At 41.0% G+C, this 25894-nt stretch overlaps 1 protein-coding gene across 6 annotated transcripts in view; it reads left to right on the top strand.

Moving 5' to 3' along the window:
* Positions 1–25894, top strand: part of PSIP1 (PC4 and SRSF1 interacting protein 1) — a 65501-nt gene that overhangs the window by 10768 nt on the left and 28839 nt on the right. For 5 of the 6 annotated variants that reach the window (XM_074953425.1, XM_074953428.1, XM_074953427.1 and 2 more), the window contains 4 exons: positions 9524–9640; positions 14432–14536; positions 16804–16866; positions 24522–24645. In XM_074953425.1, coding sequence (XP_074809526.1) covers positions 9524–9640; positions 14432–14536; positions 16804–16866; positions 24522–24645 — 409 coding nt within the window. The remainder of the gene's footprint in view (positions 1–9523; positions 9641–14431; positions 14537–16803; positions 16867–24521; positions 24646–25894) is intronic. The other variant, XM_074953424.1, reaches the window with a different exon arrangement.

Below are 25894 nucleotides of genomic sequence, written 5' to 3'. Positions count from 1 at the left end.
CGTGACTCCACTATTAATGAAACACAAGCACTTCCCTCAGTCTGCGCAGGCTCCACTCTCCTTCTGCAGGCTAGCAATAGTAACACTCCAGCCTCTGAGCATCTACTTGAGCGTCCAGCCCCTGTTCCATTGGACACTCCCAATATTCACAGATCCATTGTTTCCAAAGAAGTTGTACACTCCAGCTTACTAGATTAGCCTCTGATCACTGCTCCATTTAATACACAGCACTTAGATGTGTTTGATATAGTAAAAACAAAAGTTGTTTTTGTTTTTTTTTTAAAAAAAGGGGGGAGATTCAAATGATAGTAAATAGAAATATAGGGAACAAATGGTTACATGTACAATAAAATCATAATATGCATTCTAGTACTTAAACTTTAATAATTTCATGTCTTATAAAGCAAAGTTCATCCCACAGAACTTCCAGCATCTTTCAGCAAGGCCTGGCTGTGATCCTTTTTTCCTTAGACGAAACACACTGCCAGCTTGTCCCCTATATAAAGAATACTGTGTCTCTCTTTGCAACTTCTGATAGATCAAGGGACTATTTTGATATATCTTCATAAACTGGACAGCCTCCTGCTGTGTATTCCTTCCTGTAGATTTTGCAGTCTTGTGTTGATTTCACATTTCCATTGTAGACATTTACAAAGCAACCATGTTGTCCTTCACATTTTCACAAAGCACTCTTGCTTGCATTCAGCCTCCAGGAGGGAATTCTGTGTTGATCTCTCCATACTCCAGAACTCATTTGCAAGATGGAGGAGACTGGATTCTTTCACTCTACAAAAAGAGTTGTTTTTTAACTTTGTTTGTTGATCAGTTTCTGCATGTTGTTGTTTCTCTGGTTCTGGGCTCATTCAGCTGGATGACATGCTGTGCACGATGAGCCTACAGAGGTACCTTGGATCTGTTTTTATATATGCTTCTCTGCTAACACTTGGTATTGGCTTAGTTGCATCACATTGCAGCAGTTATCCCTTTTGAGGATGTTCCTCTAGCTCAGCGGTTCTTAAAATTCATTGCACTGCGACCCCTTTTTGATAACAAAAATTACTACAGGACCCCATGCGGGGCTGAAGCCAAAGCCCGAGCCCCATCACCTGGGTCTGAAGCCAAAGCCTGAGTCCAGCTGCTCAAGGCTGAAGCCCTCAGGCTTTAGTTTCAGCCCCGGACTTGGGCCCTAGCGAGTCTAAAGCCTGCCCTGGTGACCCCATTAAAATGGGATTGCGTCCCACTTGTGGGTCACAACCCACAGTTTGAGCATCGCTGCTCTAGATTACTCTACAAGAGTGAAAATCCTGTGCAGATGGTATCTTTAGTAAAGAAAAAGCTGTTACCCTGTAATCCTGATCCTCTGATGAGATAATCTGATTGGATACTCATTTGGCCATTTACCCATGCAGAATTCATTTTTTATTTTAATTTGTGTTGTGGTAGCACCTAGGAGAGCAGTTAAGGACTAGGGCCCCATTCTGCTACAAGCACATAATACAAATATCTACAATCTGAGATAATTGACAATAGATACATACTGATGGGGGAGTACAAAGCTGGAAGTCAGTGGTTTCAGCACACCAACTGCCTAATGTTAAGGGTTTTTTTGTAGGCATCTTGGCAGAAGAGAATTTTAGGGAGGGAATTGAAAGGGAATTATTAGGTGGCTTTGCTGATGTTTATGTAGTGCCCTTCCCATGCTTTAGGAGAGAGACAGGAGAAAGCATGAAAGTGCTTGTTTGAAAATTTTACAAGTGGGTGTTGAAGGCTGGAAACAGAGGTGGGTGGTGAGCTCTTGATAGCTTATGAGCGATGATATTCAGAGTGTGGATAGGCAGTGAAGGACCTTGAAATGAAGACGCACGTAGTTTGTATTTGAGATAATGGGGAGCCAGTGGAGAGATGCAGAGAGAGGTGATATGGTCAAAATGACCAGCCAGGAGAATGATTCTGAAGTGGGGTAAGACTGCATTTGTCAAGGCTAGAGATGATATTGCAGTAGTCCAAGATGTGAGGAGATGAGGGAGTGAATGAGAGTTTTAGCTATATGGATGGAGAGGAAGGATCTTAAAAGACGTTAACCAGGAAAAATCAGCAAGTTTTAGATATGGCCTGGATGTGAGGATCTAGAGGGCCAAGTCAAAAATGACACCCAGGTTACAGGTCTAAGACAGGGAGGTTGTTGGTTGTCGTGGTGTCCACTCTTACTAACAAGGTGTGGGAAAGGGTTAGGCATGGGGGGACGGGGGTATTAAGTACTCTGCTTTGGTCATGGTGAGCTTAAGATAACGGACATCCAGAAAGAGATATCCGAAAGACTGAGATTTTAGTTTGGAGAGATGAGTACAGAGTAACAAGGCTGATCTGTGAGTTGTCGTCACAGAGATGATAGCTGAATTTGTTTGTTGTTCAGAGACGTCTCTGTCCTTTTCCCTGAGGTACATTTTTTTCCCCCCTTGATTAGCTTTTTTTCCCCTGGAAGCTTCACTTTGTGCTGTACTAAACGGCAGAAAACTTAATGCAGAGTTCAGGTTGCCAGGTGATAGCTTCTTACCCTTCCAGAATATCAAGTTCAGCAAAACTCAGACTTCTTAAAACAAGGAAATAGAGTTAAGGTAAATGCCTGTGGAACCTTAATTCTGTCCCCCAGTAGCCACTGGAGCAGCATGCATTCCAGCTGTTTTCACTGATAAGTTTAACTGTGCTGAATGGTGGGGGAATAACTTGGAATAGCTTGAAAAAGCTGTGATTGTGATAGGAGGAGATCTGCATTGGATTCTCCCCATGTGTTTATCAAAGGAAAGAGAGATATGCACCTTGAGATTCCAGTCTCCATCATTTCAAGACAGAATTGTGTAGATTGTGTCAGTAGCAGGGCACTGGGATCTTCTTGCCATGGGTATTGTCAGTAGTGATATGTGGATTTAGTGATGAATAGGAGAAAGTATAGGGTTAGGTAGCATCCTGTGGGCAAGTGTGAAGGGGCCGTAAAAAGGTATGAAATTGTTAAATTTTACAAATGTGGTATTCTGTCAAGGGAGTGGACTCGGTGTTTGAGTGTAGAGCAAGTGAAGTAATTCCTGTCCATTATAGTAAAAAGGCAGAGTGCAAGAATGTATGTTGTATGGACCTTTATTTGATCACTGTATTTCCTGCTTTTCAGAGGATTGAATTTTGCTGTACTTGATGCTCTGGAAGGGCACAAACTATCACTAGGCAACTGTAATTCTGCATTAATCAAGTTTTTTGCCTCATAATTTCCTAGGTTTTTTTAAAACAGAAAAATATTTTCGTTTATAAACATTTATTATTTAGTTTATAAATATTTAGTTTAAATGTTTAGTGGTCATTTAGGCAATTGTGGTTCTCAGCTAAGTTTGTAACTGTTGTGCTCCCATGGCTAGGTAATGATCAAAAGATCTAGCTTTTATATAGTGCTTTTCATTAGTAGATCTCAAAAAGTTTTGCATTATCCCCATTTTACAGATAGGAAACTGAGGCACAGAGAGTGAAGTGGCTTGCTTGCAGTCACTCAGCAGGCCAATGGTATAGCTAGGAATAGTCTCAGTCCAGTATTCTTTTTAGTAGGCCACACGGTTGCTATGCGATTCCTCAGTGCTCCTCTCTCAATGTATATTTTGTTGTAGTGGAATGGAATAGTCATGCTTTAAAATATTTGCAGTATGTAGTTGCTGACAGGGCCAGTGAGAAATCTCATCCATGGTTTATGGCCCAAAACCTTGACAGTTTTACTAAACAGTTGTTACAGGAACTTTAAGCATATGAGAAGATTCCTTTTCTACCCTCTGCCCCACCATTCCCTGTAACGTGTAGCTCCCCTGCCAACATTTCTTTGAATTGTAGGACTGGAAGGGACCTTGAGAGATCATCTGGTCCAGTCCCCTGCACTCCTGGCAGGACTAAGTATTATCTTGATCATTCCTGATGTTTGTCTAATGTGCTCTTAAAAATCTCCAATGATGGAGATTCCACAACCTCCCTAGGCAATTTATTCCAGTGCTTAACCACCCCGGGCAGGAAGTTTTTCATACTGTCCAACTTAAACCTCCCTTGCTGCAATTTAAGCCCATTGCTTCTTGTCCTGTCCTCAGGTTAAGAAAAACAATTTTTCTCCCTCCTCCTTGTAACAACCTTTTATGTACATGAAAACTGTTATTGTGTCCCCTCTCAGTGTTCTTTTCCAGGCTATACAAACCCAGTTTTTTCAATCTTCCCTCATAGCTCATGTTTTCTAGACCTTTAATAATTTTTGTTACTCTTCTCTGGACTCTCTCCAATTTGTCCACATCTTTCCTGAAATGTGGTGCCCACAACTGGGCACAGTATTCCTGTTGAGGCCTAATCAGTGCAGATTAGAGCAGAAGAATTACTTCTCGTGTCTTGCTTACAACACTCCTGCTAATACATCCCAGAATGATGGATGGATGTTTGTTGGTTTTTTTTTTTTTTTTTTTTGCAACAGCTTTACACTGTTGACTCATATTTAGCTTGTGGTCCACTATGACCCCCAAATCCCTTTCCCCAGTACTCCTTCCAAGGCAGTCATTTCTCATTTTGTATGTGTGCAACTGATTGTTCCTTCCTAAGTGGAGTACTTTGCATTTGTCCTTAGTGAATTTCATCCTGTTTACTTCAGACCATTTCTCTAGTTTGTCCAGATCATTTTGAATTTTAATCTTATCCTCCAAAGCACTTGCAACCTCTTGGTATCATTCACAAGCTTTATAAGTGTACTCTCTATGCCATTATCTAAATCATTGATGAAGTTATTGAACAGAACCAGACCCAGAACTAATCCCTGCGGGACCCCACTTGTTATGTCCTTCCAGCATGACTGTGAACCACTGAGAACTACTCTCTGGGAATGGTTTTCCAACCAGTTATGCACCCACCTTGTAGTGACTCCATCTAGGTTGCATTTTCTTAGTTTGTTTATAAGAAGGTTATGCGAGTCAGTGTCAAAAGCTTTACTAAAATCAAAATATACCACGTCTACCACTTCTTCCCCCCCCCCCCCCCCCAACAAGGCTTGTTACCCTGTCAAATTTCAGAGTAACAGCCGTGTTAGTCTGTATTCGCAAAAAGAAAAGGAGTACATGTGGCACCTTAGAGACTAACCAATTTATTTGAGTATAAGCTTTCGTGAGCTACAGCTCACTTCATCGGATGCATACTGTGGAAAGTGTAGAAGATCTTTTTATACACACAAAGCATGAAAAAATCCCCCCCCCCCCCTTGCTGGTAATAGCTTATCTAAAGTGACCACTCTCCTTACAATGTGTATGATAATCAAGTTGGGCCATTTCCAGCACAAATCCAGGTTATGATACACATTGTAAGGAGAGTGATCACTTTAGAATAAGCTATTACCAGCAGGAGAGTGGGGGGGGGGGGAGGTATTTTTTCATGCTTTGTGTGTATAAAAAGATCTTCTACACTTTCCACAGTATGCATCCGATGAAGTGAGCTGTAGCTCACGAAAGCTTATGCTCAAATAAATTGGTTAGTCTCTAAGGTGCCACAAGTACTCCTTTTCTTTTTACCCTGTCAAAGAAAGCTATCAGGTTAGTTTGACATGATTTGGTTCTTGACAAATCCATGCTGACTGTTACTTATCACCTTATTATCTTCCGGATGTTTGCAAATTGACTGCTTAATTATTTGCTCCATTAACAGATGTTAAGCTGACTGGTCTGTAATTCCCTAGGTTGTCCTTATTTCCTTTTTTATAGCCGGTCACTATATTTGCCCTTTTCCAGCTCCTCACTCCCCTTCCCATCCCTTTAAGCCAGTGGTTCTCAAACTTTTGTATTGGTGACCCCTTTCACACAGCAAGCCTCTGAATGCATCCCCTCCTTATAAATTAAAAACAATTTTTTATATATATATTTAACACTATTATAAATGCTGGAGGCGAAGCAGGGTTTGGGGTGGAGGCAGATAGCTCACAACCCCCACATACAAACCTCACAACCCCCAGTTTGAGAACCCCTGTATTAAGCCATTAATTGGCACTGTAGAAACGGTGTAAGATTTTGCTCCCTTCTTTCTGCTTCTGCATACACATCACAGGCCATGGCTTATTGGAGGGCTGCATGCTACCTTGGTTATGTAGCCCAATCTGCATATTCAGATGGACCCTTCATTCCTACTACTCACCTCGAGCTGGGACTCCTGCCCTTGCTTCAGCCAGGCTTTCCTAGCCATGCCCCAAGTCCACTGGGTCCACTCCAAGCTCTCCCCCCACCGGCAGTCCCCACTTTGAGGTGTTGTGTATCTTAATTTTTTTTTCTGGATTTTTAGATGTTTAAATTTTTGCATCTCCCCCTTCCTCCCTCCGCCCCCCCCCCATTCAGGCTCATGGCAGAGAAAGGCTCAAACAACCAAGACGAGGTCTCAGCCTTTATCTTTCAGAGGCCCCCCCAACATGCTTCAGCTGTGTGGAGGAGAGAGAGCTTCTGCCCTGCAGGGCTGGGAAAGAGCCTTGGGAGCCCGATGAGCAAGGGAGCTCGAGGCTTCTGCCCCTTGAGGTGGGGAGGGGGAGGTGGCTCAGGGCTTTCGTCCCATAGGGCTGGGGAGTGCTGGGCTTCAGCCCAACAGGGCATCTTCTGCCGGGGCACAGGGGCTCCAGCCCCTTCGGGACTCTGATCGGCCTTGCTTGGCCAAGCCCCTGAAACAGCACTCAGATCCCTAGTGGGCCGCAGACCCCTGGAGGAGAACTGCTGCGTCAAGAGGGGGAGAAGAATCAGACCCCTGCAAAGGATAGGGCTCCACTAGATCCTAGCGCATACATAGAAGGGGAGAATTCAGGGGTGACGGGCCTTTCCATTCATAAACCCCCAACTTCCTCTACTAGCCCTTATATTTCCCAATCCCTCGTATCTTCTTCCTTCCCCTACACCTATTCCCATTTATCCCTCATCCCTTGCTGCAGACCAAACCCCTTTTTCCCTTATTACCACCTAATACTGTACTCCAATAACTCCTTGCCTCCCAGTGACCACTCATGTAATTTATTTTCTTTTCAAAAAGTTTCAGCACTTTCAGAATATTTTTCTGTACTCATTTAAAAAACAAACCACAAACAAACTGTGAGGAAGTAGATTTTTCCCTGTAGTTTACAGTTCATTCTCAGATTTCTGCCAGAGTAGGTTTCAAACTTTAAAACCTGAAGTCTCAGAGAGGTTTTAATTGGCTCATTAATTTCAATGATACGTTCTCAGATGAAAGAGAATACCCACTGGAGATGAATACAGCATGAAATAATAGCTCTGAGAAGTTTGAACTGCATCAAGAGTCAGTGAATGTTCCCTTCCCCACACCCCAGTGCTGGAAAGTTTCTGATGTGTGTCAAACACCCATTCTCAGCTCCTCACCTCAGTTTCAGCAGTGGGGATAGGGTAGGGCTTCTACAGCTCACAGCTCACATGGGGGTAGGGAGAGTGGCTCAGACACCATCAAAGGCAAGCTCTGCCACCTGGCTGTCATGAGAGGGGGACAGGGATGTGGGTGTCAGACTCCCATAGATGGGCAGGGACCCCCAGATCCTGGCAGGCACACAGTGAAGGCAGGGAGCAGGGCTCTCACTCCCCATGTGGGCAGTTAGCAGGGCTCTCACTCCCCTATGTCGGCAGTTACCCCTGGATCACAGGAAGGGATTAAGGAGCATGGCTCAGACATCCACAGAAAAGCTACCTCCAGAACCTGGCTCACATGAGGGAGGGCAGACCACCATAGATGAGTAGGGGCCTCAGGTTGTGGTGCACACACACAAGGGGAATGTGGAGCTGACAGGCTCCCTTGCCCCTGTTCTCCCCCAGTCCTTCTGTCATTCACTCCCATATCCCTCTTCCCAATGTCTCTCACCTTCCCTCTAATCACCATGACCTCCCCCAAACCCTCTCCTCCTATTCACACCTACTTTTCACTGCTCATCACCCTCCCCAGTGAGAATTTTCTTGTGTAGTGTATTTTCAAACAATAGGTTCAAGGTTTTCTGACTATTCTGCTGTACTCAAATCACATCCCTCTCCCTCCACCTTTAAAATCCCCTTTGCTAGAGGTAGATTGGAGCACTATGCCTGCTTTTTTACTTCAGATTTCTGCATTAGGCTGGATTTGAGCTGTGTGCATGGGGTGGTATTTGGATTCAAGGATTATGCTATTCCCTCAGAGCCTCCCAGGTCCTGTGATTAAAAGGGTAATTTTCCAGATAGTTAGCCTTTGTCTGAATGTGCTCAGATTAATCTATTGATCCTACAAACAGGCCCGTGAGTCTTCACAAGCACCTAAAGTGGAGAGAGAAACTCTTTTTTGAAATATTATTGTAACTTGGTTTCTCTCAAAGGACCACAAATTCTGTTGGGGGTAACTTCGAGCATTTGAGACCATGGTGCAGTGGTCTGAGCCCTGGTTTGATCAATCCCACACCTCCTTTGAGGCACGGTAAATTTCAAGGCAATCTAAGCAACCATAGGATTTTAGAGCACAGAGCTGAGTTTTAAGCAGAAAGCCAGTCTTAACCTTAACTATAGCAGAGTTTTGTTACTCTGCTACAACTGAAGGAACTGGCTTGAGTGTTCAGAGGGCAGCATTTATACTTTGCTGGGGATAGCTTCCAGCTGCTAGTATGGAGGCTTTGGACTCTAATCCAAAACCACTTCCCTCAAGAGGGAAAAAAATTAAGAGGGGCATTCTACCCTCGTACAGAGGATATAAGTCCTAGGAGTGAGACTTATGCACAATATTATCTATAGAGAAGCAGAATTAAAGGTACGTGATTTTCCCTTCTCTGTTTATTTCCATAGTTCTAGTGCTATCCTTTCCACCTTCATTGCATCAAAGAATATTTTTGGTCCATATGCTTTTCCTGAAAATAACCGTTAGCTTATAATTCATCTACTATTGATAGTCAGTCTTAGAAGTGGATCAGGTTGTAGCCAAACTACAAACTTTTATCTAATGCCCCTTCATATAGCCCAAGAAGTTTTAAATAATGGTTGTCAGTTTCTTGCATCGGTTGAGGATTACTAAATGGCACAATCACACATATAGGGATGTGCAAGGAAATGCTTCTGGAGTATGCCTTGTGTTCAGCAGGGGATAGGAAATGTTACACTATGGTGGAATTGAGTTCTGGTGTGCTAAGGATATTACTCAGCTGTATGTGGCTCAAAACTTTTCCAGTCTTTAATCAAATTTTAATGGAAACTTTTTAAATAAATCTTCCCTTGCAATGCTTGTTGTCTAAACACAACTTACTGCTAGTGCATGGGAACTGTGAAAGTTAAATTTGAATGTTATTTTCATTGTCTCAGCTGAGAGAAATTTTAAAATCGGCTATAGTGGAAAAAACTAAATTAAAAAAAAATCACTTTTAATACAGGTAAAGAAAATTTGATTTTTAATTTTAAACCCAACCGTGCAACTTTAATGTCATTATTATTCATTACTTCAGTAAATTATTTGACTTCATAAATGTGGTAATGTTTTTGTCTTAAAGTCGCATCCAACTGTTAACAACACCGATAAAGAGACTGTTGAAGAAAGCTGTCAAGAGCCTACTGAGGGAAGTGAAGAAAAAGTAGGAACCAAAAGGAGAAAGTCTACAGTTCCCAAAGTAAGTGACTATGTAAATTAACTGTTTGGTATCTGTATTGGAAATCTTACCTATTTTAGTTTAAATGAACAGTGCATAGGTGTTGTGACTGTCTTCTGTTTTCAGGCATGAACACTGACATTTGTCCTTATGTAATTACTATTATCTATTAAGCCGTTATATATAAATTTGAAACAATTTCTTACAACTACAAAGACTTAATTTTTTAAAAATAATAATATACACTTAAACAAGTCAGATATTGGAAATACATATCAGATAAGTGGAAGGAGAAATGATTGTCAAGACCTATGTCTGTTTGTTTAAAAAGTTTGTCTAGTTAAACCAATGCAAACCCCTAATGTGGGTGAGTATAGACTGACTAAACCCTTTCTTATATCAATTTACTTTGTATCAGTGTGTTACTCTCAGTAATATAGTATAGTTTCTAGTATAGATGAGGCTTCATTTTTGGCATGTAAGGATAACAGTATAAATGACGCAAGTTGACTGACTAGATTTTTAGAGGGATACACTTCACTTTTGAAAACATTTCTTTCTTAAATCTCTATTTTTTTTAATTGCTGCTATAAATAATGTCTAAGATTGAGGAGGAAAACTATTAGTGTTTTCTACTTCATTTACTTTGTGGATTTGACATCACTTGTGTAGTCAGTTTTGTTGTATCCCCTTGTCACGGGATCCACTCACCGCACATGGCGCCTCCTCCTGGCAGCTCTGGGGATTAGCTCTTGCCAGGCACCACTCTCCTCTCCTCTCCTCTGGCGGCGTCTCTGCCCATTGTTTCTTTTACACTACAACCCCCTGTCACTCAAAGAGCTGTAGCTTCCTGTTTGTGCCTTGGCCCTCCGCCCGTGTCATTAAATTCCTCCCCTTCTGGGGAGTTCAAATCAGCTGTCTGCTGATCTCTCCAACACACTGCGCCACTTCCCAGTGGCTGGCAGGGGACCCCAGGCATGCCCTCTACACTGTGTTCCAGCCAATAACAAGCAGCCATGGTCTGTATGGTCCTACCCCTTGCTGCTGTTTCTTCCGACCTATCTGGTTTCCCCCTCTTTCTGGGTTTGCTAGCCCAAGCTCCCTCCTCCATAGGGAGTGATTGTAGACTGCTGCCTTGCAGTGTCCTGCTGCTCACAACTCCTGGGCCCTTCCTGTTCCTGCCCAGCTAAGCTCATTTCCAGTTAGTGGCCTGCTCCTTCCTCAGGAGTAGCCTGGGCAGTTAATTAGCCTGCCTAGCCACTTTAACTCCTCCAGGCCTTGTGGAGTAGGCACCCCATCACACTCCTGTATAGTCAAGTTTGGTCTCCTTTGTTTGTGTGAATGTTTCATGTGGAAGAAAGGGAGAGGTTACCTTTTAAAAAAATAAAATAAAAAAAAAATGAGAGGGCGGGCTGAGTGATTGTAAAACCACAAAATTAGGCAGGAATAGTTGATGTAACAACTGAATTATTTTTAATTCCTGGAAATAACTAAATTTAAAGATGTAATTTTAATGATTTTGAAATCTTAATTTCACCTTCTTAATTCTAATTAAACAAAGGATAGACAGGCTGTCTGAGAAAAGCAGTATTGTTTGTTTAAAAAAAAAAAATACACAGAAGCACCCCTATGTATTTCACTGTTTAGTTGCAACTGTAGAAATCCTTTATGTTGAAGACCTAGCAAATGTGCCTCAGGTAGGAGTGATCTTGATGCACTTAGGAAAGAATCTGGCTCCAAATTTTAATTGTGGTCTGTGGGCCAGACCTACATAGTTAGGGCCATATACATCAATGTAGGTACCCGATTTACATTCATAAGAATAGTAATTGTGCACAAATATGTTGGAAGGAGAGAGCCTGCAAAAGGAAGCAGTGATCTGCTGAATCTCTGGATTTAAAGGGAGCAATTAAGAAAAACCGAGATATTACTGAGAAGCTAAATTATTTCCTTTCGTCTTCCAACATCCTATGTAGTGAAGTTACCTGCTTCTTTCTAGTAATAATGATGGCATGCTATCAGATTGCAGTGTCAGAGATGCTGGAATAAATTAATCATAAATCACGAGGCCCAGACTATATATTCAGGAGTTCTAAAAGAGCTTAAATATGCAATCTCCTATTGCATTTTTGAGGGATTTTAAGGGTATTAAATGCTGTAACTCTATTTTTAAAAAAAGCTTTGGTGGTGAGCTGAGGAATTACAGAGAAGTGGAAATTATAGGAAGTAAATTGTGCACCTGTATCTGGCAAATTGCTGGAAATGATAATTAAAACTAGAATAATAAAACGTGGAAGATCATGATATTATAGGGTCTAACAGCATGGTTTCTACAAAGGAAAATTCTCTTACTAATCTGTTTAGAATTAGTTGAATGAATGAGTAAAATAATGGATATAGGAGTTGGTTGACATAATTTTAGACTTTCAAAAGGCCCTTGGCAAGCCACTGCTAAAGAAATTAAGTGGTCATGGGGGTCAGAAGCAAAGTATTATGGATCAAAAATTGGATAGAAAGCAATAGGACTGGTCAGCTTTCATCATGGGAAAAAATTTAATACCTGCTTTTTTCACAGTTACATTCCAAGTCCAGTGGTGGTTAATATATTATTGTTAATATGGAAATGGGGGGTGATTAGTGAGGTAGCAACATTTGGAGGTAATTGAGTTACTTAGGTTAGAAAGACCAGAGAGGACTGTGAGGCACTCTGAAAAGACCTAAATTTTAAGTTAGATGACTGGGCAACATGGAGGTAAATGAAGTTCAGTGTCAGTAAATGCATAGTAGTGTTGCATACTGGAGGCAAAATCTTAAACTACTCTTTCACCTTACAAGGTTCTAAATTTAGCTGTATTAACTCAGGAAAGGAACTTGAACATTATTGTGGATTGTTCAGTGAAGAACTCTGCTCAGTGTAAAGCTGAAACATACTGTGTGCAGTACCAGTCACCACATCTCAAAAATATGGCAGAATTAGAGGCGGCTCAGAGAAGGGCAGGAACAATTAGATGCATGGAAATCTCTAATATGAAGAGGGATTGAAAAGATTGGGATTGGGATTTCATACTTTAGAAAAGGGACATGAATAAAATGGAACATGATAAAAGTATACAACAGAATAGAGAAGGTAAATCATGAGCTTGTTCTTCCTGTCACATAACACAAGAACAAAGGATAATTGAGTTAAATTAAAAGGTGGGAAATTCACAACTGATGAAAGGAAATAGTTTTTCCACACACAAGTATGTTGATTAACGCGCGTATTACCACAGGCTGTCATTGAGGTCAAAAACTTAGATTCAATAAGATATTGGACATTTAGGTAGATAACAGAAATATCCAGAGTTCTTATGGTTAATGCTAAAACGAATTTTGGAAAGGATATAGATACTAAATCTCATACTTCAGGGCTTAAGCCTGTCTCTGTTATCTCAAGATGAGAGGTAGGTTATGTCTACATTAGAGACCTTACAGTGGCACAGCTTTACCAATGCAGCTGCTCCACTGTAAGATCTCTCGTGTAGCTGCTCTGTGCCAATGGGAGAGAGCTCTCCCATTGATATAACTAAACGACCTCCAATGGGTGGCAGCAGTTATGTCTGCAGGAGAAGCTCTCCCACCGACATAGCGCTGTGCACACTACCGTTTATGCTGGCAAAACGTATGTCACTGGGGTGGGGGTTTTTTCATACCCCTGAACGACACAAGTTTTGCTGACATAAGTGGTAGTGTAGGCCTGGCCTTAAAGTCGGTGCTAGATTAACCTACATCTGCATACTGTGGGATTTTTACACTTCCCTCTGAGGCATCTGATGCTGGCCACTTTCAGATCCATACTCCTGAGGGAATTATGCGCCAAAAAGATTAAAATTATGTGCACAATATTTTAAAATTCTGCAAATTTTATTTGTCAATAAATAAATGTGGGTCCAGCATGGCAGTGGGGAGTACAGGCTACTGGCTGCATTGAGGTGGGAGATCACCCTGAAGCCCCCATCTTCCCCAGTACAGGGACTCAGCAGTGAGGCTGCACCTGACCCTGACACAGGCAAGGGCTGGATCTGCCCCCCCACACCAGGTGTGGGTGGGCAGGCTCAGTCCAGCAGGATCCAAGTGTGGAGGATCTTAGTGTAGGGGATCCAGGTGTGGGGTGAGAGGTTTCTGTGTGGGGCAGTCTGGGTGTGGGTGGCTCAGTGGGAGATCTGGATGCACAGGTGCTCATTGGGGGGGTTCTGGGGACAGGGGCAATGGGACTCTGCAGGGGATCCAGGTGAAGGTGGTTAGGGTGGGGGGGGTATCTGGGTGTGGGGAGATGGGGCTCGGTTTGGCAGGGGTCTGAGGGTAGGGCTTGTCAGAGTGAGGGTTTGATGGGCCCGCTTAACGGGGGAGCCCGCTTAATGGGGGAGCCCCAGCTGCTGCCAAGAGGATGCTGCATGCCTGGCTCCTACTTCCCCCCCCATGGTTCCCCTGTTCCTTTTTCTTCCCCATCTCATCCCCCTTTCACACTACTCCCCTTCCCTTCCCCTCCCCCCTCTCTCTCACATGCCTCTCCCCGTTCCACGCTCCCTTCCTTCCCCACTGCCTCTGTAAGGAATGATGGAGAGCAATGTTAACAAACAGCTTTGGGGTATTCTTCAAAAATGGAAGACTGTTATATACAGATTAAACTGACCGAGTTATTAAATTATTTCAACTAAAGGTGGAAAGCAATTTGATAGCAATGAGTCTGTTGCAGTTCATCTCCTTTTGGGTTCTTTTAGATCTCAGTTAATATAAATTGTGAAATTTAGCGACTTTGGTTTTTCTATTTAGTTATCTGCTAAACAGGATAATTTACCCACTGAAGTTGAAATAGAAGAAAAAGAGATGGATGCTGCAAAGGAAGAAGATGTCCCTTCAGAAAAACCCAGTAGTGAAGTATGTGGGATGTTTTTCTTTCTGCCTAAAGCAGATGTTTGAAATACTACATGCAAATTTTTCCTTCTTCATACACATTTATTTTAGGCCCTAATACAGGCTTAAATATTTCCAGAGTCTATAGTAAAATAAATGAATAAGGAAACTAAAATATTCATTTGTAACTAGGGCTGCTTTGAAAACAGGAATTCCATTTTACAAAAAATTGAGGTTTTAACGTTTAGTTTTGTTTCAGTACAGAATGAAACCAAGACCTCTTGAAATACTTCATGAAAAAAACAGAGAGAGAGACTCACACATGTATCACTTCAGAATAGCCAGCAGTCAGATGTCTAGGGCACTCACCTGGGATGTGGGACATCCACGTTGAAGTTCCCTCTCCTTCTGATTTGGGATTTGAACCTGGTTCTCCTGCAGTCCACTAGGCTGTCAGCTGTTTTGAGGCCCCTCTCTCCCTTGATTTGACCAGAAATTTCATATGGGGTCTGAGAAATCTTCCTAGCAAAACTTTCATCAAAACATAAGCTGCTTTCGAAATTTCTGTTTGGACAAATCTATATTTTCCAAAAAAAACCACTTAATTGAAAAGTTCCTGGCCAGCTCTAATTATGGCATCCTTTTTAAACATCTCACGTTTTTAGTGAATACATCAAAAAGAAACACAATGAAGCAGCCATTATTATTTGTCTTTTGTGACACTCAGATTACAAGGAACAAACATGTCATAAATGAGGTCTTGATATATTTTGATGTACTGCTGAAATATATTCAGTAACTTGATTTTTTTTAACCTGTTAAATTTAAATTCAGAGTTCCTGCTCATTCTTATCTGGATTATTATTGAACACGAGCTGAAGTTCACTTTGCTTTTTTATTTGTTTACTTTTTTTTTTTTTTTTTTTTTTTTTTTTTTTTTACAAAATTTAAATCAAGAAAAATACAAAACGTTTTGAGTAGCTCTTGGAGGAAATGTGAGAGGTGCATGTGTGTCAAAGGGCAGGAGGGGGTTCAGAGGGCCGTGGCAGCGGTGAGGGGTCTTGACTGGAAGTGCAGGGCTTTTCCTGATCATCAGGCAGCTTTAGCCCCAGGAGGCTTCTTTTTACTCAGCAGCTCTGGCCTGTGGATGGCTGCAGTTGTGGGCAAACTGCACAGATCCCCCTACTGGGCTCCTTGTGGCTGCAGGTTTTGCAGCTACTGTGAATCGTGTGTGTCTTTTCAGAAGAAATGAGCTCTGGTGGTGTGGTATGAAACCGTGCATATTCACCTCACTTGTGCAGCTCATCACAAGCTGAAAGATAGGCATATCAGCCAGCCAGCCAGCTGTATACTAAATGAATACAGTGACAAGCTGTGTGACGCAACACATTGCTAAATAAAACTACAGTGCTGGCATCGTCAGCCAAATGCACACAGACAGTGGAAATTGTTATTCACCATTATGGCTGAAAGTGGCTAGGAGATTGTATTTTGTTCCTTGGTCATTTTCTGACTCCCTGCAGATAATGTGATGACTGTTCGTTTAAAACTGAGACTTTTTTTTTAAGTTTTTGGCTTAACAAGTGCAGTAGTATGTGTACCACAGTTTGAGAATACTAAATTCTGAAGAAACTCAACAATTTAATACTGTACTACAAAGATATATTGATAAGTCTAAATGCAAATATTCTAAATCTGTTGCAGTCAGTAGCAATAATCATCTGACCATGTCTCGGGAGTGGCTTAAAATATAAGGTCAAGTTCTGCTTAAATGTTTATATAACTGATTTGAAGTCACTGGGAGTTCAGAACGTGTATCTGAGCGCAAACTTTGGCCCTTAATTATTAGAGTAAATATCAAGCCACCTATACAAATTGGATAAAGTTAATTAAGCGAGTGTATGTATCTCACTTAATACACATTGGGAAACAAATTCATTAGAAATTGCATATACTAGATGTGACTTGATGAGTTCAATAAAATATGGCTATACGTATTAAACAAAATACTAATTAGTATTTAATTTGCAATTTACTAAAGTCCAGAACAAGCTATTATACTTTTATCTGTCTCTTTGAAGAAGTGTGTCACTGATTCTTAATCCTCTACTACAGTTTTAGAAAGAAACTTCAATTGCCCAATATTGATACTTGCTAACAGATACCTTCATGTGTGCATAGTCTTTTGCTAAAATATATATTAAAAGCTATGATAAAATTGTCCTTCAAGCATCATAATAACTTAAACTAACTCTTACGTTTTGTTAACATTCTAAGTATTACTTTTTCAGGGTGTGGTGAAAGCTGATGATGTACCTGTTCCTAAAGTTGCTAGAAGAGGGAGAAAAAGAAAGGTAACAATATACTTACTTTCTTTACCTTATCAATCATTTTGTGATGGTGACTTTCCTATTTGATTCTCACATTTTTTCAGTAACAATCCAATACAATTAATCTTCATCTGATTTTTGAATAAATTCAGAACTGTGCTGCAATATATCAACAATTCATTCACTTAATAAATCCCTTTTGAATACAATGAAAATGCCAGTAAATCCCATAGTCCAGAAAAGCCCACTTTCATTGGAACTTTACACAAAAACAGTGTACCAAATTCAAGTGTTTTAGAACTAGGAAATGTCTTCAATATGATTATCTCCGTGAAATTGACATAGATCAGAGAAAGCAAGAGAGATGAGACTGACTAATCTTTTGCTACATTGTGGCATCTTTATTATAGTGGCATGGCAGTGCTACTGTGGTTAAGGTTGTGTCATGACTTCTGGATTAGGGTTAGCAACCCAAATTTGGGGTCATTTGAGCCAGGAATTGTGGAGATACAAGTCCAGAGGTGCCAGCCATTTTCAGAAAGTTTCTAGTGGGCCTTTTTTTTGCGTAAAGCTAACAATCAAAATGTCTAAATGCTCTCAGTGGGTGCCATGCACTACCTTTGATAAAAACTGATCAACTAAGTCTTTGGGGAACCCAAATTGTGAACAGTATTGAAAAACGTGTTCACATATTTGCTTGCCCTGGAAGAATTACAGTGCACACTTGCCAACAAAGAGAAAATAAATGAGAGGGTGTCTGTGCAGCCACTTTATGCTTGCGTGGCTAGTTGGAGGGATTGTGTTGATGCTGTTTTCCTTGATGAACACCCTGCCACTGATGTTTTTAGTCTTGTGGGAAGAAAAGGAAGAGCTGCATGTGTGCCTTCAAGATGCATTAGGCATTATTTCTGTGCAGAACTGTGTAGGTTATGTCAGTAGCAGGGCATAAGGCTTTTATTACAAAGGATATTGTCAACAATTAGGTGGAATGTGGAAGAATTCTAATGTTTTAAAGATGGTTAAGTGAAAGTGTAGGTTGAGATGGTATCCTATAAGTGTTAAGGGAGCTGTAAAAGTCTGTGAATTAGGTCTTAAATTGTACACATGGTATTCTTTCTGGGGAGTTGGCTAAGTGTGTGAGTGTATGCTAGGATCTGGAACATCCTGATCTTACATGAGTATGTGCATATTAGGCATTGCTTAAAGAGGGCATGGGCAACCTCTTCCTTTTTTTTTTTTTTTTTTTTTTTTTTGGTCCTTTAATAATGTGAAGTGGAAAGATGGAATCCTATGAGTGAGAGTGAATGGATTGTAAAAGGTGGGGAAGAGCTTGTACGTTTCAGCAGCTGCAGAATATCAGTATGTGTGTTAATTGGGCATTACTGAAAGAGGACAGAGTTCAGTTTGCATGGGCAACCTTAACTGCATTTCCTGGTTTTCAGAAGTATGAGTTTTACTCAACTCAACGTTCTACAAGGGGACAACATACCACGAAGCAACTTTAACTCTGTGTTAATACATTAATATAGTTTTTTGTCATTTGAATTCATATTGGTGAGCACTTATTTGTACAGATAGTCCAGATAAAGTCAATGAGCAGTGAGCAGTCACCAATAAAAGGAAGGGTTCAACAATCTGGTTGAAAACTTGAGCCTCACAATTTTTGTTCTTACGTGATGAAGTGCCACTCATTTCTCTGAAATCTCCTCCCCTATTTTACTGTTTTCTTCATCTCTGTTTCACCAAAGATTGTTCTGATGCTAATACTTAATAGCTTCATGTAAGTAGGTGCCATTTCTCTGCTCTCTTTCACAAATCAACTGATCTGTCATGCTTTTAAAGATTTGTTAAGTTTATTCCATAAAAAAGTATCTGTTCTTTGCGCTAGGTGCTTGTTGACATGTTTACAGTCTTTGTAAATTGAGGATTTTGAACTTCGCTGTTCAAAACAGGTTGTTGAGCAGTTTTGTGCTTTAATTCTGCATAGTATAAGTCAGGGGTGGCCAACCTAAGCCTGAGAAGGAGTCAGAATTTACCAATGTACGTTGCCAAAGAGCCACAGTAATATGTCAGCAGCCCCCCATCAGTACCTTCCCTGCCTGCTTCCCCCCCCCCCCACCCCCCCGGGCCCTCAGCGCCTCCCTCCCCATGCCTTCTGCATGCCGCAGTCAGCTGTTTCACATGTGCAGGAGGCGAGGCGGGAGGCTGAGGATTGAGGGCATGGCATGCTCAGGGGAAAGGGCAGGGGCCTTGGGGAAGGGGTAGAGTTGGGGGCATGGCCTGGGGCAGGGCAAGGGGTGAGCAGTGAGCATCCCCCCGGCACATTGGAAAGTTAGCATCTGTAGCTCCAGCTCTGGAGTCAGCGCCTGTGCAAGGAGCCACATATTAACCTCTGAAGAGCCACATGCAGCTCCGGAGCCACAGGTTGGCCACCCCGGTGTAAGCTGTGTCCAATTTGATTTTTAGAAGTTCGGCTCTATTGCATGTGTGGAGTAACCAAGAACAGGAAGGTAAAAATGTTTACAGTGCCAAAAATGTGGTAGGCGCTTCACACAACACACTGTCAATTTCCTTACCATCTAACGTTAGACAGTGAAGGGTTACAGTAATGAAAATAATATTTTCACTTAGTTCTGCAAATGCTCTATTTTTTTATTCTTTATACGGGTAGAGTATAATTTCTAGTTTGTATAATACTGTCTGTTATAAAACTTCTGTTGCTATTACACAAAATGGAATTTGTTGTTTTTCCTGAAAAAAACAAACCTGGGAAATTACATTCCCGACTTTTTAAAAGTGTATTTAAGGTTGTATTAAGTCAGGCCCTCAAAAGTTATATCGCATAATTAAGGTTGTCTGTGCGAGTGTCTCTTCTTAGGGTATTTCTCCAATGCGTGCCAAAACAAAAGTATATTCTTAACTCAGGTTATAATAGCAGTGAAGACGTGGCAACTCTGCTTTTAACTCCGGCTTTAACTTGAGCTGTTAACAACCTGGCTTTTAACGTAGTTTGTGTCATCTTTGCTATTTTAATCCAAGTTATCTGACTCATGTTAGCTAATCCAAGTTGAGAACACGTTTTATCTGCAATATAGACAGTCTTTGAGTGCGCGATTTTGTGGTACAGCTGTAAAACTACTTAAATAAGGGCTTAAACCTGAAAGAACATTACTGCACAAGCAGGGAGCTTCAGTCATGAGTGCTTATGACTAGCTCTGTTTTCCTCTGCTCCTTATTATTCCTTGTCTCTACCAGTGTTTTTAAAAGGCACTCCCCTGTCTCTTCAAAGGGGCAGATGGCAAACTGGGTCAGGAGCAAAAAACTGTAGCAGCAGTGTCTTTACATTTGTGAGGCTATGTAGCCCAGTAGATTGAAGGATGCTCTGTCATTTCTGAGGTTGTTAGTTTGTCTTCAGTAATATGCCTTTGTGTATTGTGACCAGAGAAGCCCTCCAAAAGAGGAAGACAGAAAAAAGGAGGACTGAGAATAGAGAGCTTTCTTCCAAAGTTTAAGCCTTCCAAATCAACCTAAAAAACCTCACATCAGACAGATGGGCTCACAAAAGCATGAGGGTCTTTTCATAAGTTTTCAAGTTCCCCTATCATCTTCCATCCTGTCACCCATGCTTCCTCTGAACCAGTTTAAAAAAAGAAAAGAAAAGCACTGAAGGATAGCATTGCCAATCTTAGTTCACCAGAAAACATTGCTCCTTTTTCCTGAGAAATTCTTTTTTAGATCTTCATTCAAGAGTCTTCTTGGTATGAAAGAGAACAGACTAGTTTGTGCCAGTGCTGGTTCTGTCTAGGCTGATTAACAGTGTGCAAGGCCCATTTCTTCATGGAGTCCAGGCCTTTCTGATACAGAGATGTCTCAAACAATTTTCCTCAGAATTTTCATTATCCTACCCATCTCCATGCACCAGTTTGCCTGGACCGCCAATGCTACATACATTTTACAACATTGCATTACCAGTTCCTGGTAGTACTGTTTGCTTCTCTCATGATCCTCGTTTTCTCACAACTCTTCTGGTAACTCTGAAGACCCACCTACAACAGGTGACTTGTTGATACCCATCTGAGATATAACTTGTCAATATGTAAAGATACTTCCCACTGCTCGAGTTCCACAGCTGCCTCATCTATTTTCAGAGGAGCTCCTTAGTACCTCCACAGGATGTGTTCTCCCTCTGGGTATTCTATTAGACATTCATGGTTCTAGTTGCCCAGGGAAAGATTTCACAATTTCTTTTTCCGATGGGGACTGCTCTAGTGGTTCCATTCACTTTGTATGACTGTGACCAGAAGTAGAAACTTTTCTATGGTGGGGATGCACTTCTCTCCAAATTTTCCTTTTTAGTAATGGACTTTCCAGAATCAGGAAGCAGATTATCTTCTGTATCACCTGAAAAAACTCAGGCCCCATTTAGGTCAGGCAAATGGTTGTCCCATGAAGTTAATCACAGCAACTTCCTAGAATTACAAACCCTTAAGAAGGTGGTTCTGACTTTCTCTTCTTAAGACTCCCTCTGGATTTAGCTGCTGTTTACTTGAAAAGCAACAATTGGATCTCTGTGGCATACTGACACTTCAGGCCGGAACAAAAAAGTAAAGTTAAAAATCCTGAATAAAGTAAGGGAAGCTCTCTTGCTACTGGAGCGGGAAGTTTTGTAGATTACTTACTGTATGTTTTCAGTAGTGTCTACTGGGTGCTTTCCAAGCCCTCATTTAAGTGTAGTCCCTTATGTAAGGAGCTTGCAACATAAGTGGTTTTAATCATTAGATGCTTTATGTTTAAGCAGAAAATCAGCCTTTGTATCCAATAATTAAACACATGGTGATTGGACTCATAAGAATAAAAACTAAATCATTGAGTCCAAAAGTAGTTAACAGAAATGAAGTGGTCTAACACGGAGAGTGTCTCTGATTCCTGCAGCTGTCTTTTGAGCATTCTTGAACCTCTTGGTCTCGGGGGAACTTCTAGTCCAGGAGCCCCTCAAATTCCCAGACCTACAGCACCTGAGGCACTTGGCCTGGAACCTGGGATATTTTGCTTTCTACAGCATGAATAGACTTATTACTCATATTTTGAAACTGTCCATAAATCCATTCTGAGAACTTGGTACTCTTGATGCATTTGAAAGAACAAAAATCCAATTGTTTCTGACAACCAGAGCTATATAACCTGGAGTTTCTTCTAGACAGGGCTCTTGATTGGATATGAGTCCTACCTTCCTGAAAGTCCAAGTCTCACTGTTTAGCAGCTTTGTGGTATATTCCTTCCACTTCTAGCCTCACACTTCCTAATCCTTTAAACCTGCATCTCTTCAGAGATAACATCTGGCGTCTATTTGCATTATTTGATGTTTCAAATAATCGCTGAACTTGTTTTTTTAAATATATGGTGGAGTCTTCCCCATATTTCCTGTTAAAATGTCTTTCTATTAGTAGTTACATCAGTGAGGAGCGTTAATAAATTTGAAGGCCTTATTCATCTGGAATCCTTACATGCAACTTTTTCCAGATGTGATTCTTAGGCCTTCTCCAAAATTTTCTGTCTCCCAAAATTATGGTTTAAATTTGAACCAATTTATTTAAACATAAGAATGGCTAAATTGAGTCAGACCAATAGTCCATCTAGCCCAATGTCTTCTGATAGTGAGGAATGAACAGAACAAGGCAATTATTGAGTTACCTATCCCCTATCATCCAGTGCTAGCTTCTGGAGGTCAGTTGTTTATGGACACCCAGAGCATAAGGTAGCATCCCTAACCATCTTGGCTAATAGCAATTAATGGACCTATCCTCCATGAATGTATCAAATTCTTTTTAAAACCCAGTTATACTTCTGGCTTTCACAACATCCCCTGCAACAAGTTCCACACGTTGTGCATTGTGTGAAGAAGTACTTCCTTATGTTTTTTTAAACCTGCTGCCTATTAGTTTCATTAGGTGACCTGCTATTCTGGTGTTGTGTTGTGGTGTTTGTCTTCCTTGTATTTTAAGCCCTTCCACGCAAGGAGATAGGTTGCAAACTTAGATGTAGTCATGACTGACCATCTTTTTACACAAAACTAATCTTTGAAGAAAATCAGGTACAATTTTAAGATTAGGTGGTTGACCTAAGAAGGGATACAATGCGTCCCTATCCACTATTTCCAGATGGATACATTGAGGAATTTGTCAGCTCTATAAATTGTTCATCAGAGATTTCCTTCCTTCTGTGAGGGCTCACTTAGTCAGGCATGTGGCCTTCAGAACGAACAAACAACTCTTATTTGAGGTTGTTCTTCCTCTTGGTTCTGTTTTCTTGCTATTTTAAGTTTCCTTCCTGTTTGTGGAGATTTGTTTTACAACTGATTACATCCTAGCTGTAAATGGATTATAGAGCACCAGGTTTCCACAAAGGAGAAAAGTAAAATCTACCTACCTATCTGTAACTTTCTTCCTCTGAAATGGACTCCTTGTGCTCCCCGAGACTCCATCCAGGGCATCCTAACTTGCATTAAGTTCCAGCTGGAGGGGGTATTCCCTTTGTCTTTTTCACCTTTATGGGGCATTTGTGCAGAGAGAGATGGAGAAATCCTGGGTTTCCCTTATATTAGGATCTTTTGCCATAAATCTTTATTTTCATTTGTTTTATATAATTAATAAGTAGATAGATTCACCATATCAAGGCAGGATACATTGATGTTTATTAATCCAAATTTATAGATTATCTTCTCAATTTGGGCTGTTAGTTGGGGAACTAGGGAGGCATTTGGTTCTCTGAGAAGCTTCACCCATTGTTACTATATTGTGCAACTAGAGAGAAGTTATTTTTTTAAAAGGAAGTGTCTGTGGAGGGAAGATAAGGGAGAATTAATTACAGAGTTGTAATGGATCACAGAGCACTGGGTACCCACTTCAGAGAAGAATAAGAGGTAAAGTTCAGATACCTACCCATAATTGTTTCTTCTGAGTTCCAAAAGCAGTCTTTAACAGTAAAAGAATGTATATTGTAAATAATCTTTCAAAGACTTAATTTTTACAGATTGAGTCTAGTTTCTTTTTCCAGAACAGTTCAATTGCTCTGAAATTATCTGAGCATGTGTGATACAGTGGCTAATGTTCTGTGTGTGTGCATACATGTGTAGCTTTTGTTTAAATCTGAAAATGGTTGTTGCGTGGTCTGGTAACTATTTTAAGTGTAGCCTCAATTGTTAAAACTTATTATAAGTGTTTTCAGATGATACCCAGTTTGTGCATGTGTGTCATAGTTGAAATAACATTAACAGTTTCTGCATTTGTAGCTTCTTTGAGTGGCCTGTATATATTATGTCTGCACAGAAACGAGGGCTGGTCTACACGGAAGCTGTAAGTTGATGTAGGTTAGCTACTTCAGTTATGTAAGTTACGTTGACTTCATTTACGTAACTTAGGTCGATTTACAGCGGTGTTTACACTGTGCTGTGTCAGCTTACCTTCTGCTTCTTGGGGAGGGGGAGTAGAGCCCTCGACCGGAGAGTGTTCAGCTATTGACTTGACTTGTCTTCACCAGACCTGCTAAATGTACACCCCTGCATCGATCGCAGCAGTGTCAAGTTAGCCATAAGTATAAACAAGCCCTGAGACGTAGTTGGAAGAACAGGGGTGAAGGGAGATTATCATTTTTAATTATATGAATTGTATCCTTTAAAACAGTCTGAAAAACAAGCAGAATCTGAGGAGGCAGCAGTAGCAGTGGCAACAGCTACAACAGTGGCAGCAGCAACAACTGCAGTAGTTGTGGCTCCTAAAGTAAGCCCTAAAAGAGGAAGACCAGCAGGTAACTTCACCATGAGTCTGACTTAATTTTTTTTCTCATTTAATTTTTTTTAATGGAGAATGAAAGAATTTACTTCTGTAGACACCAAGTATTACAACGCATTTGCTCTCTAAGGCTATGTCTACACTAGAGCATACAGCGGTGTAGCTGCACTGGTACAGCTGTAAGATCTCTCATGTATCCACTCTATGCTCAAAGGAGAGTGCTCTCCCGTTGACATAAGTAATCCACCCCCAAAGAGCAGAGTGATGAGCTGTGTTGGCGGGAGAAGCTCTCCATTCGACATAGCACTGTGCACACTACCGCTTATGCCAGCGTAATTTATGTCACTTGGGGCAGGGGGAAGAGGTTGAAATATTCACGCCACTGAACAACATAAGTGGTAATGTAGACCTAGCCTAATGCTAAAGGTGACCTCAAAGTATAAAACAGCTTAGTTGTAGGGTTGTGTGCTGAATGTCCCAAATATCAAACTGTGACATGGTCAGGATGTAAGAGTTTCAACTATTAGACTTTCTGACATGTCTTCTGAATTAATATTTTTATTATATTGTGATACAAATATCACCCTCACCATGCTGTTGATGTCATAACTATTGCAGAACCCTGCTTGTCTATAGAGTATGTGGTAAGAGCTAGTTATTGCCATGTGGCATAGCGCTACAAAGATTTATATGTTATCACGAAGATTATAAACCTGATACTTTAAAAACCTGTTGCAAAAGCATACTTATGAGCTAGTTAAAAATAAAAGATTGGGGATCTGTGTTCAGTTGTGAGAATACTAGCATAAGGTATACTGAGGTGCCACTTGGAGCAGGATCTAGTGTGTCTATGACTCCAGAAGAAGACATGTAACAAATTAAATATCTACCTGGAATGATTTGCCATCAGTGGAATAGTACAATTGTTTCATATCATGCGCCACTCTGAGGATAAATATACTAAAGATTGTGAAGTGCTTTAATAGCTACTTATGAAAAATGCTATATAAGAGAGAGGTATTATTATACAGGACAGCAAGCAAATGTTTCTAATATTATTACTGCAGATTCTTTAATATGCCTATTCACAGAATATCAGGGTTGGAAGGGACCTCAGGAGGTCATCTAGTCCAACCCCCTGCTCAGTGCAGGACCAATCCCCAATTTTTGCCCCAGATCCCTAAATGGCCTCCTCAAGGATTGAACTCACAACCCTGGGTTTAGCAGGCCAATGCTCAAACCACTGAGCTATTAATCAAAGCATG

Source organism: Natator depressus, chromosome 5 (assembly GCF_965152275.1).
Source record: "Natator depressus isolate rNatDep1 chromosome 5, rNatDep2.hap1, whole genome shotgun sequence".
NCBI classification, from domain to species: Eukaryota; Metazoa; Chordata; order Testudines; family Cheloniidae; genus Natator; species Natator depressus.
The sequence above is the reverse complement of the archived record's forward strand: the minus strand, read 5'-3'. Positions and strand labels throughout refer to the sequence as shown.